We start from the raw sequence: 13,553 nt of genomic DNA, 5'->3' as shown, positions 1-13,553 counted from the left end.
AGCATTCTCTAAAAAGAAGAGATGCCAAGGAGGGAAGATGAGGACAGAATTACCTCTTAGTGGATTTCTCAGGGTTTGGAAGACACCTGATTTGGTCACGTCTGTTGTAGTCACAGTCTCTGGAAACCATCCGGAACGGTTCGTCACAGCTGGGCTGGCATTTTCCACTGCAGTTTCATCAGGGTCTTCGGCCTTCGCTGGCGGATTAGTGGCCTGGACAGGACTCAGGCTGGCGGAGAGCGTGGGCGGCTCTTCCCCTTGCATGGGTGTGTGACCCAACCAAGGCTGATCACCTTGGCTCCCTTTCGCTGTGGTTGTGGATAACCTCAGTGGCGGCACCTTTTTCACATCATCTTCCTCCTCCTCTCCTCCCGCAGGCAGAGACAGTTCCGTTACCGTCCGGCGCTGGTTTGCCACCATGGGCCACGCGGCTCTCGCAGGACCGGCAGGATCTAATTTTGTATCATCCCAGTCGTCGCTTTGCGGCAAGGTGGTGGTCGCCGTTGTGGCAATGCTGGGGGCGCCTTTCAAAAGCCCCTGATTATTGGAGTTTTCCACTGCCAAACTGAAGGCAGCATCAGTGGGAACTAACAGGGGGATCGCAGAAGCATCTGTGCCTGTCAAAACCAAGAGGCCATCTCCATTTGGACGTTGCTCCGAATCCGCTGTTTGACCGACTGGAGGGAAAGGACTTGTGGTATGGTCATCGGCTATCGTACTGGGAAGACTTGCCACCCCTTCTTGTGTGGACAGCTGGGGTGCACGTGAATAGCCAACACCTTTTCCTCCATCCAGGAAACCTGCTGTAAAAACATCCCCCTCCAGATTCCCCGTAGAAACAGGCCCTGCGGCACCATGATCCGCCTCCAGCGTCTCTCTTGTGGCGCTGTTCAGCAGCGCCCCCATGACGTTTGGGTCTGGCGCCGTCATGACTGTGGCGAGCAGAACCTCACCTGGCCCATTGTGATCCAGCTCTTTATTGGGCCCACTGGAACCGAACTGCCTTCCACTTTCACCAACCCCTGGGGCTACACTGGTGTAAACATCCCAACTCTGGCCTCCCAAGAGACTGTGAACGCCCAGGATGGTTTGTAGTGTTGCTTTAACCATGGTGGCAGTGTTTAATGACCTCCCGGATGGCTCTACCCTGGCGCCATCCAGGCTTTCGGAGGCTGTTTGCACAGGCGAGCTTAAGTCACTTTCTGGCCTTGATGCACTCGCATTTGCGATGCCTTCAAAGTTGTTCCCTGCAGGCAAGGCTTGCTGCAGTTGTCTTATGGACCTCTCCTCTGTGTTCTGAAAAGCGAGGCACTGCAGGCTGCCAGAGTTGAGCAGAACAAGGCAGATGGCGATGCACATGGGAAACCCCGTCAGACGGCTCATATTGGAGGAAAAGGTTGCATGGAAACGAGCGGAGCAAATGGTGCCGGCGAACAAGCCCTGGAAACAAGAAGCAAAATAGATCCCTCATTTCTGTTTCTTTGCAAATTAGCATTTTTAATTAAACGCTCAGAGACAATCCTACCAACTACAGCTATCTTCTGACCATGTGGAGAAGTCAGCCAGGCATGTGGCTTTTGCTCTGGGCAGTTTCTTCTGAATTATTTCTTCACTGGATAAGCGAGACACGTTTTGCAAGAGATGAGCTGCAAGACTTATGCAGAGCTTGTTTCAAGAAAGCTCTTTTACCAGGTCATTTATCTATGGTCCAATGTGATGTATGCTTACTTGGGAGTAAATCCTACTGGGTTCAGTGGAACTCACTCCACAAATAAATGTGAACAGGGTGCTTCCAGACAAGGTTTTTATAGCACCATTGCCCTGCCTCGTTCACAGAATTTTAGGGTGTGTGTGTGTCCAGATGTCACTGTTATGCACACAAGGCCCTCCTGTGTTTTCCCAGTTGCTGTTAAAGAAAAAAAAGATGGAATTGCCTTCTGATTTGGTAGCACTAGGAGCCCTCCATCTGGAAGACACCCCAGGACTGCAGACTTGGTTGAATTTGCTCTGTATCATAGGCGCTACGCTGGCCTGCAATGCATTCCCAGGCTCAATTCAAGATGCTGATCTTAACATTCAAAGCCCTAAACAGATCGCGGACAGAGTACTTGAGGACCGTCTTCTCCTACATCAGGGGTGATCAGGGGTGGGGAACCTCAGGCCCCTGGGACAAATCTGGCCCTCCAGGGTTCCTTAGATGGCCACACACCCTCTTCCTGGCAATCCACCCCTTTCTCCTGACCACTGATCATTTGGTGGTATTCCAGCTTCTGCATGTTTCTTTCCCCCAATTCTAAAAGGTTGAAATGCCTTTCCCAGGACTTAGTCACTGGCAGTAAGCCAACAAAAAATTGCATTTGCCCTGCCCCTTTTGCCTATGGCCACACCCTTTTTGCCCATCACTGGAATGCAGCCCCCAGTTCGGCCCTGGGGCTGAAAGAGATTGCCCACCCCTGTCCTATATGAACCTTTTAAGTTTAAGTTCTGCATCAATTTAAGATCTTTGGCCATTTGAGAAAGGCATTGGAGGCCTTTCTCTGGGTGCTCCTGAAAAGCAAAATCAGGCACATGGCAGCTGAAATTAGGGCCTTCTCAGTGGTAGCGCTGCTTCTATGACAATTAAGGAGACATCAAAGTTTGGACCTTTACATGCAAAAAAACCCAGGTTCAATCCTTGGTTTCTCCAGGTAGGACTGGGAAAGACTCCTGCCTGAAACCCTGGAGATCCACTGCCAGTCAGTTGACAGTACTGGACTAGATGGAGTGATTATCTGACCCGTTATCAGGCAGCTTCCTATGCTTACGGTCACTCAGGAGACCAGTTAAAACCGACACATTCACCAAAATTCTTAATGGTTCTTACATTTCGTAATTTTATTATTGTATCGCTGCTGTTTTGAATTTTGAATTGTTCAAATTATCATCTAAATTATGCATTGATGTTTTTCTAGAAAGTTTTTTTTGTACACCACTTAGGATATTTTTTAATGGAAAAGTAGCATATTAATATTTTACATTAATAAAATAAAATAAGCTCAAGAGGACAGCCAGCAGCATTTTAAACCTTTCTGCATCTTGGCTTGTTGCACATCCATCTCTCAAGGGAAACCACCCCCTACATTCTATCCCCTTCTGTTGGAGGGTGCTTTCAGAGAGAGGGTTCTTAGCGCTACCACCAAGAAGGCATTGTGCAGCTATCCTGCCTTTTTCTCCTTAATGGGTTCTCTACGGTAAAAGAAAAGATGGAAGAAGTAGAGTGAAAATACAGAATCAATTGGATTGATTGATTGATTGATTGATTGAATAAGTAGGATAAAATAGGGGGAGGGTGGAAGGGAAGGAAGGAAACTTTGGCTGTCTGGCATCATAAATTGTCTGAACATTGCTTAAGCCAGCCCTAGTACAGTTCCAGCATGGAGCAGAATGGCTACAAAGATGGGATTGGGGTAAAGGATTGGGATGGCGACCTAAGGCTAGCTTAGCACCCAAATTGGTCCCTAGTGAATGGAGCTGCGTTGATGCATTTGCTGTAAACACCTTCATCCCTGCAGCTCGGGGAACATGACATCCTTCTGGCTTGTGTGCTGGAGGGAATGGCAGGCAGCTATCAGCCGCCATCTCTCAGCATGCTGCCTTTTGGTGGCAGGCTTAGTCGAAAACACCAGTCGGTGTGGCAATTAAAATATCTCATTCCATGCCCCACTAGAGTACTTTTGCTTTTAATCTGGGGGTGCCCAATTTGAAGAGGGAAGAAATTCAAACTTAAACATGGCGTAGAAGACACATCTCTATAAAAACAAATATTCCCTGGCATATTTAAAGAACAACAACCCTCAGACATCAGAGAGAAAGGCTAGGTTAAGATACTTCTCCCTGAAAGGGTAGCTTTTCACACATTGAGGGTTTTTCTACGTGGGGAAACCCTCTAATTGGTCCTTCTGCATTCTGAATTAGAACAGACCAAAGAGGGCTGTACCATGCCATTCTTTTCAGCTTGTAGCTTGAATCATATGAATTAGTCCCCTAAGCCACTGACCAATGCCACCTTCATGATTCTGGGGGCTCTCAGGAATGGCATCCTCAGTGAGAGCCCCCAACTGGGAAAAAGCACAAGTGTTAGCTAGCTGAGAGTTCTCTTAGGCTGCTTCTGATCCGCTGAATACTCTGTGCAAAGGGAAAATGATGGCACTGTTTGAGCAGTGGGCCCTCTAATGGTCTTGTTGTTGTTGTTCAGTCGTTCAGTCGTGTCCGACTCTTCGTGACCCCATGGACCATAGCACGCCAGGCCTTCCTGTCCTGCGCTCTCTCCCGGAGTGTGCTCAAGTTCATATTCATTGCATCGGTGATGCTATCTAGCCATCTCATCCTCTGCCGTCCCCTTCTCCTTTTGCCTTCAGTCTTTCCCAGCATCAGGGTCTTTTCCAGAGAGTTTCTCTTCGCATTAGGTGGCCAAAATATTTGAGCTTCAGCTTCAGGAACTGTCCTTCCAATGAGCACTCAGGGTTCATTTCCTTTAGGATTGACTGATTTGACCTCCTTGCAGTCCAGGGGACTCGTAAGAGTCTTCTCCAGCACCACAGTTCGAAAGCATCAATTCTTCGGTGCTCAGCCTTCCTTATAGTCCAGCTCTCACAGCCATACGTTACTACTGGGAAAACCATAGCGTTGATTATGTGGACCTTTGTCGGCAAGGTGATGTCTCTGCTTCTTACTATGCTGTCTCGGTTTGCCATAGCTTTCCTCCCAAGGAGCAAGCGTCTTTTAATTTCATGGCTACAGTCACCGTCTGCGGTGATCTTGGAGCCCAAGAAAGTAAAATCTGTCACTGCTTCCATTTCTTCCCCTTCTATATGCCAGGAAGTGATGGGGCCAGATGCCATGACCTTCGTTGTTTTAATGTTGAGTTTCAAACCAGCTTTTGCACTCTCCTCTTTCACCCTCAACAAGAGGCTCTTTAGATCCTCTTCGCTTTCTGCCATTAGGGTGGTATTGTCTACATATCGGAGGTTGTTGATAATTCTCCCGGCAATCTTAATTCCGACCTGTGATTCATCCAACCCGGCATTTCTCATGATGTACTCTGCATATAAGTTAAATAAGCAGGGTGACAATACGCAGCCTTGTCGTACTCCTTTCCCAATTTTGAACCAATCGGTTGTTCCATTACTGGTTCTTACTGTTGCTTCTTGACCCTCGTACAGGTTTCTCAGGAGACAGGTAAGGTGGTCTGGTACTCCCATCACTTTAAGAATTTGCCACATTTTGTTGTGATCCACACAATCAAAGGCTTTAGCGTAGTCAATGAAGCAGAAATAGACGTTTTTCTGGAATTCTCTTGCTTTCTCCATGATCCAGCGAACATTGGCGATTTGATGTCTAGTTCCTCTGCCTCTTCGAAACCCAGCTTGTACTTCCGGTAGTTCTCGGTTCGCATACTGCTGAAGCCTAGCTTGTAGGATTTTGAGCATAACCTTGCTGGCATGTGAAATGAGCGCAATTGTGCGGTAGTTTGAACACTCTTTGGCATTGCCCTTCTTTGGAATTGGAATGTAAACTGACCTTTTCCAGGCTTGTGGCCATTGTTGAGTGTTCCAAATTTCTTGGCATATTGAATGCAGCACTTTAACAGCATCATCTTTTAGGATTTTAAATAGCTCAGCTGGAAGACTGTCATCTCCGCTAGCTTTGTTGTTAGTAATGCTTCCTAAGGCCCACTTGACTTCACTCTCTAGGACGTCCGGCTCAAGTTCAGTGACCGCACTATCATGGCTATCAGGGACATTAAGATCTTTCCTGTATAGTTCTTCTGTGTATTCTTTCCACCTCTTCTTAATCTCATCTGCTTCTGTTAGGTCCCTGCCTTCTTTGTCCTTTATCATGCCCGTCTTTGCACAAAACGTTCCCTTGAGATCTCCAATTTTCTTGAAGAGATCTCTAGTCTTTCCCATTCTGTTGTTTTCCTCAATTTCTTTGCATTGTTCATTTAAGAAGGCCTTCTTGTCTCTCCTTGCTATTCTCTGGAACTCTGCATTCAGTTGGATATATCTTCCCCTTTCTCCCTTGCTTTTCACTTCCCTTCTTTCCTCAGCTACTTGTAAAGCCTCATCAGACAGCCACTTTGCTTTCTTGCATTTCTTTTTCTTTGGGATGGATTGAGTTGCTGCCTCCTGAACAATGTTACGGACCTCCGTCCATAGTTCCTCAGGCACTCTGTCTATCAGGTCTAATCCCTGAAATCTATTCCTCACCTCCACTGTATATTCATAAGGGATATGATTTAGGTCATACCTGAATGGTTTAGTAGTTTTCCCTACGTTCTTCAATTTAAGCCAAAATTTTGCAACAAGAAGCTCATGATCTGAGCCACAGTCAGCTCCAGGTCTTGTTTTGACTGACTGTATAGAGCTTCTCCATCTTTGGCTGCAAAGGACATAATCAATCTGATTTCGATATTGACCATCTGGTGATGTCCATGTATAGAGTCGTCTCTTGTGCTGTTGGAAAAGAGTGTTTGCTATGATCAGCGTGTTCTCTTGGCAAAACTCTATTAGCTTTTGTCCTGCTTCATTTTGTTCACCAAGGCCATGCCTGCCTGTTATCCCGGTGATTTCTTGACTTCCTACTTTAGCATTCCAATCCCCTATGATGAAGAGGACATCTTTTTTGGGTGTTAGTTCTAGAAGGTGTTGTAGGTCTTCATAGAACTGATCAACCTCAGCTTCTTTGGCATCAGTGGTTGGGGCATAGACTTGAATTACTGTGATGCTGAATGGTTTGCCTTGGATTCGTACTGAGATCATTCTATCATTTTTGAGATTGTACCCCAGTACTGCTTTTCCCACCCTTTTGTTGACTATGAGTGCTACTCCATTTCTTCTAAGGGATTCTTGCCCACAGTAGTAGATATGATGGTCACCAGAATTAAATTTGCCCATGCCTGTCCATTTGAGTTCGCTGATTCCCAAGATGTCGATGTTCAATCTTGCCATCTCATGTTTGACCACCTCCAGCTTACCTTGATTCATTGATCTGACATTCCAGGTTCCTAAACAATATTGTTCTTTACAGCATCGGATTTTCTTTTCACCACCAGACACATCCACAGCTGAGTGTCCTTGTGGCTTTGGCCCAGCCGCTTCACTCTTTCTGGCGCTACTTGGAAATACCCTGTGCTCTTCCCCAGTAGTATATTGGACACCTTCCGACCTGAGGGGCTCATCTTCCGGCGTCATCTCTTTTAGCCTTGTGATAGGTTCCATGGGGTTTTCTTGGCAAGAATACTGGAGTGGGTTGCCATTTCCTTCTCCAGTGGACCACATTTTGTCAGAACTCTCTGCCATGACCTGTCCATCTTGGGTGGCCCTGCACAACATAGCCTATGGCTTCACTGAGTTACGCAAGCCCCTTCGCCACAACAAGGCAGTGATCCATGAAGGGGCTAATGGTCTTGAGGCCCTGGCAAATGCCTAACCTTGCCACCCTCTGGAGCCAGCCCTGCCACTGGCTGAATGGTTGTGATGTCACAGAATGTTCACATGTGTCCCATCTGCCCAGGGAGACATGCGTTCTAACTGCTCGGGTCAAATCAGGAATATTGGCGATCAGTTCAGCTGCTGTGAAGCAAGTGGAAGGTCACTTTGGCTAACGTGAGAGAAAAAAATATCATGCAAAGGCCAAGGGCAGGAAGGATTGTATGCTGCAGGGATGCTGTGAAGACGAGGTACGTGGGCAATGGGGGAAGGCTGAAGGGGCATAGGGAACATGGGTATAACTCTTCTACAGGGCCCACAGATTGGGATGAGCTGTGTCCTTTTGCCAAGAAGAGATGCAGAAAAAGACAAAGAGGTCTGAATTCCCCATATCAGTTTGAAATAATCAAAGGTCACTTAGGTCTCTCATAAGCAGAGGTTTAGGAATGTCAGCTCATCGAGCAAATCTTCTTCCTTAGCAATTTCTAATTAGAAAACGATGGAGACAAGTATATTGCATGAATTAGCAGATCGATCATTCCCAATGGTACACATCCACCTTTCCTCGAGGAAGGCAGATCATTTCCACACTTCTCCTTTCCTCTTTAGCGCGTCCCAATTAAGAATGTTTAGGGAGAGACTGCAAAGGGAGGCAGTGGAGGAGGAGGCAGCTTTCTAGGCGAGCCACCAGGGCCCATTAATCTCCAAACACAATGATTGTTCTAGAGTTTGTTCTCTAGAGATTCAAGGGAAGCAAATTAAGAACATAAGACAAGCTCTGCTAGATCAGACCAAGGGTCCATCTAGTCCAGCATTCTGTTCACACAGTGGCCAACCAGTTGCCCATGGGAAACCTACAAGCAGGGCATTAGTTGGAATAATGGGCTCAAGTTACAGGAAGCCTGAACATCTGGAAAAACTTCCTGACCGTTAGAGCAATAAGACAGTGGAACCAATGACCTGGGGAGGTGGCGGGCTCTCCCACGCTGGAGGCATTCAAGACAAGGCTGGACAACCTCCTGTCAGGGATGCTGCGACTTGGATTCCTGCATTGAGCAGGAGGTTGGACTCGATGGTCTTAAAGGCCCCTTCCAACCCTAGTATTCTATGATTCTATGAGTGCAACAGCATCCTCCCACCCATGTTCCCCAGCAACTGGTGTACATGGGATCATTGCCTCTGGTACTGGAGGTAGCACATAGCCATCAAGGCTAGTAGCCAGTGATAGCCTTCTCCTCCAGGAATTTGTCTAACCCCCTTTTAAAGCCATCCAAACTGGTGGTGATCACTACATCTTGAGTAGCGAGTTCCATAGCTTAACCATGTGCTGTGTGGAGAAGGACTTCCTCTTATCTGTCCTGAATCTCCCCCCAATCAGCTTCATAGGAGGACACCTGCCCCCACCCCTGGTTTTAGTATCATGAGAGAGGGAATTGGATGGATCACTGATTACATTTTTGTGAGTAGCAGGAAACAGTCATGGGGAGAACACTAGTGGATACAAGAGGTTCCCAATGAGAGGCCACACAACTCACAACTAGATTCAGTTATTTTATGGCATTTTCTCTTTCCTTTCCTCCATGGAGTTCAGGACAGTATACAAGGGATTTCATAATCATAGGAAAACAAGAAGCTGCTCCATCTAGCTCCATTATTATCTACACCAATCTTCCCCAACGTGGTGCCCTCTAGAGATGTTGCACTACAAGTCCCACCATTCCCAGCCAGCATGGTCATTTGCAAGGCTGGTCAACACTGACTGGCAGCAGTGGCTCTCCAGGGTTTCAGGCAGGGTTCTTTCCCAGCCCTACCTGGAGATGCTGGGACTTGAACCCAAGACCTTACATGCACTTAAGCGTTTGCACCCCAAGGAAGCAAAATGCTTGCAAGGAAAGAGGATTTCTTCATGCTCAGTCCCTGACAGCCAATACTGAGACAGGTAACACAGCCTCCTGTTTTTCAGGGCACAGAGTGGGACTGTGTTTGAGGTAGGGATGTCAGAGAAAAACGCAATGGATGGAAATGAGATCAGGTTTCTGTGAATCCGACCTGCACAGGTTCCACAGCAGACTGTTTTTTTCCAAGTTGCGCGGATTCTGTGTACTTGTGAATGGTTTGGGGGTTTTTTTACTTTTCCATTAACTTGCACTAATGCTCCCTTGCTCAGGTCCGCATTAGTGCTAATGCACATACGTGCATTTGCAAACAAACAAAATACTCCTACAAAATATCCGATTCAGTCAATGAGCGGACAATGGAACAAAAGATACTTGACAATCCATGAAACACAGACAGAACAGATTTAACAAAATCCGTACATCCCTAGCGTTGGGACTTGTCCTCCGAGGGACAACCAGCCACATGTTGGGAGAGGAGGAAAGGGTCAGATCACGATTCCCCAAGCTGGTGCCCTGCAGATGTGTTGTAGTCCAACATATCTTGAGAGCACCAGGTTTGGGAATGCTGGGTTAGGACAAGGCCAGGTCTCCCTTGGTAACTGTGTAAAGAGACCTCCTTCATTCACCAGGAAACCTTGTCAGGCAAAATACCAAGGTGCACCTGTTGCATGGTGGTAGGTAAGAGTGTTGAGCATGGACCAGGGAGGTTTGGATTCCAATCCCTGCTCAGCCATAAAGCTCCCTAGATGTCATGACACAAATCACTGTCATTGAGCTTAGTCTACCTCACAGGGTTGTTGTGAAAATAAAGCCATAGGAGGTAGTGATGGCCACCAATTTGGATGGCTTTAAAAGGGGGTTGGACAAATTCCAGGAGGAGAAGGCAATCAGCGGCTACTAGTCCTGATGGCTATGTGCTCCCTCCAGTACCAGAGACAGTGAGCCTATGTACACCAGTTGCTGGGGAACATGGGTGGGAGGGTGCTGTTGTGCTCATGCCCTGCCTGTGGGCTTCCCATTGGGGCAGCTGGTTGGCCACTGTGTGAACAGAATGCTGGACTAGATGGACCCTGGGTCTGATCCCGCAGGGCTCTCCTTATGTTCTTGTGTTCTTAACCCCCCGGCCCACATATGCTGATCCGAACTGCTTGGAGAATGGGTGGGATACCAATGTGATAAATAAATATACAGAAACTAATTAGAGCAGAGAGGAGTGGCTAGTGGGTTGCATTTGGCTTGGCCAGTCACCACTCGCACTGATCTTGTGAACACACTGAACCTATGACAGCCCCATGTCGAGCAGCATCTCTGCACTGAAGGCATCTGACCTGGGGTGGGCACAGGTGCACACATATTGTTAAAGAGAGAGAAACTGGCACCTACAGGCATGGACCCCTCATCCTCCTCCCTTCTCGAAAATCTGTTGAGTCGCATTTGTTGCAGGAATAACCTCACACAGCAGTAAGCACCTTAAAATATTTCTCTTCAGGCAGCAGACTGCAGGTCAGCAGATAACCCCTTTAATTCCTGGTGCACAGATTTGCCTTTTCAAACAAAAGACCACCGCTTATTCCAAAGCATCGCAGCGGCAACAGAACATGAACATGTTCCTTGCGTTATATAGCACATCATTGAGCCAGAGTGCCGCCTTATGTTATTTTTAAAGTGGGATGTAGCAACGAACCTAGCATCTCCGCACAACAGACAAATCACAAATAGTATGAAGTTTTGTTCCCCACCCCGCTGATCACCGGTTTGCTCAATCCCATGGCCCTTTGGAACTACAAAGCAAGTACTTTTCTTTCACCCACACTGTGGGTGTTCTGCAGAGACATCGGCGGGCAGGAGGAGAAACCTTCTAATCATATTTCTGCAATATCCAAAAGTTTTTTAAAAATAACCCAGGGAAGAGGAGGAGGGGGAAGGGGCTTAATTCTCCTTTTGCCTTTGCAGTTAGCCTTGGAATTCCACAGGGCTGCTGACCCAGAGAGAAATGAATGAAATCAAAGCGGTGAACAGAGGGAAATTCGAGCTTTGCACAAGAAAGCCGAGGGGAGGGGACGGGGGGGGGGGGAGGGAGACAAATCCCCAAACAAAAGGCCGGCGGAGGCAGGCAGCAGCAAGTCAGTGGCCACATCCATGTGCTCCTGTTACACAAAGAAGGGTGTTCAGCATGAACCACCCTCGCCTTAGTCTTGTGGCGTTCAAGGCTGATGAGGAGGTGTGGGGGGACATCCTGCCTCACCCAGCGAGGCCTGCTGGCTCCCCCACCCCGACACCCCCCAAACAGGCCAAGGGCAGCATCCCTCCATTGTCTCTTGGCTCCTAGCTGAGGTTAGGCAAAGCGACTTGGGAGAAGTCCCGGCAGCCAGGGGCTCCCCTTGGGCCTTCGCCCCTGGGCTTCCCTCCCTCGTTGGCAAAGCAGCCAAGATGTCCGGGCCCGGCCTTACCTGGGCGGCCAGCATCCCTTCAGCTGGGCAGCATCTTTACGGTACCCAGGAAGAGATCCCTGCTGCCTCTCAGCATCCTTCTCCCAGCTGCTCTGCTGCTGCCTTCATGGCCAGGAGGCTGGGAGGAGAAAAGAAAGGCAGGCAGGCAGGCAGGGACACAGGGGAGGCGGGAGTGCAGCGCCTTTTCATATTCATGAGACGCTCCTTCCCTGGCGCACAGATTGGGCAGAGACAGTAGCAACATACAACACACATGCACGCCGCCCGCTAAAAACAGCTCTCCTTAACCTGCTCATTTCTATCCCCGCTTTGTGCCCATAGGAGTTGGTGGAGAGACATATACCAGCTGTTTTTCCAGTACAATTGATGATGATGATGATAATTAATAATAGCATTTGACAGCAGATGATGATAGGGCATCTTAATTGTATTGGGTCATGGCATTTTTCATCGTTCCTAGCTGTTTTAAATTGTTTTAAATGTTTGCATGTTTTAGGGCACAATCCTATGCATGTTTAGGCAGAAAAAAAGTCCTACAACCCCCAGTATTCCCTAGCCAGCATGACTGGCTGGGGAATGCTGGAAGTGCTAGGACTTTTTTCTGCCTAAACTTGCATAGGATTGCACTCTTAGTCTCTGTTGTAACACATGGTGAGTCTTTTTTGAGAAAGGCACCTAATAAAATTAAATCATCATCATTTGTGTAGCACGTCCAAGTATATAAACCACTTCAGTTGCAATATGAAGTTTGCCCACAGCTCAGCAGTAGAGCATGGTCTGAGCAGCTAGGGCCTGGTCTGAGGGAACATGATGCTACCTCCTTGCTGAAGCTAACCAGGTCTGGGTCTGGTCAGTGTTTGGACAGGAGACCACCTGGGCACCCCACAGATCCCCAGCTGAGTTCCGTGATGGAGGAATGGTGGGATACAAATGTAGTAAATAAATAAGGGAGCGTGTCACCCCTTATGTCCTTGCCTGATCTCTGTGATTATCAGAGGGGGCAGTTCTGAGGGTGCCACGTGCTCTGGAAGTTCGCCTCAGGAGTACTTGCAGTGGAGTATTCAGCGTTGCAGCACCCACCATCTGGAACACTTTACCGGTTGACATTAGCAAGCCTCCACAGTTCAGTTGTCTTCTTCAAACTCATTTCCTCACACAGATGGTAGCACACAGCAGAGTGTGCAGTTTACTGCTGAGTAATTTGTATTATGTCATTTTCATTCTTAAAACAATATTCTTGTTTTGATGCGATTGTATTTTCTGTTCACCGCTTTGATACCTCTGTGGAAAGCAGTATGTAAATTTGAGAGAGAGAGAGAGAGAGAGAGAGAGAGAGAGAGAGAGAGAAAGAAAGAAAGAAAGAAAGAAAGAAAGAAAGAAAGAAAGAAAGAAAGAGTGAGTCCCAGGTTTGAGCCTTGGCATCTCTAGTTAAAGGAGTGAGGTACAGGTGATGTGAAGATCTTGTACCGGAGACCCAGGACAGCTGCTGCCAGTCATAGTAGACCATCTGGGGGCTAGATGGCCCTGATATAGAGGGCCCTGGTATAAGGCAGCTTCTACATTCCAAAACTGAATGAATGAATGAATGAAAGCTAATATCTTGTGCTGATAATAATAATAGGCCTGAGTCAAGACTGTGGTTTCCTCTCCCACAATAGGTGCTAAATTAACTTAGCAAAACTTGGAAGAAGTTAACCCCCTTCAGGTGTTCAACTTGTTAACTGTGGAGGGCAACA

General features: G+C 47.6%; 1 protein-coding gene across 1 annotated transcript in view; it reads right to left on the bottom strand.

The window, feature by feature from the left end:
• The window catches only part of ARMH4 (armadillo like helical domain containing 4), a 72,942-nt gene extending 59,618 nt beyond the window's left edge, over positions 1-13,324 (bottom strand). Inside the window, exons 1-4 of the mRNA XM_084842039.1 lie at positions 13,285-13,324; positions 7,472-7,613; positions 4,037-4,097; positions 46-1,440 (exon numbers count right to left, since the gene is read on the bottom strand). Of these exons, the coding sequence (XP_084698165.1) occupies positions 46-1,440; positions 4,037-4,097; positions 7,472-7,613; positions 13,285-13,324 (1,638 nt within the window). The remainder of the gene's footprint in view (positions 1-45; positions 1,441-4,036; positions 4,098-7,471; positions 7,614-13,284) is intronic.
• Between the last annotated feature and the right edge of the window lie 229 nt (positions 13,325-13,553).

Source organism: Heloderma suspectum, chromosome 1, assembly GCF_057233095.1.
Source record: "Heloderma suspectum isolate Gila_16-S chromosome 1, 16-S_ref, whole genome shotgun sequence".
Lineage (NCBI taxonomy): Eukaryota > Metazoa > Chordata > Lepidosauria > Squamata > Helodermatidae > Heloderma > Heloderma suspectum.
The sequence above is the reverse complement of the archived record's forward strand: the minus strand, read 5'-3'. Positions and strand labels throughout refer to the sequence as shown.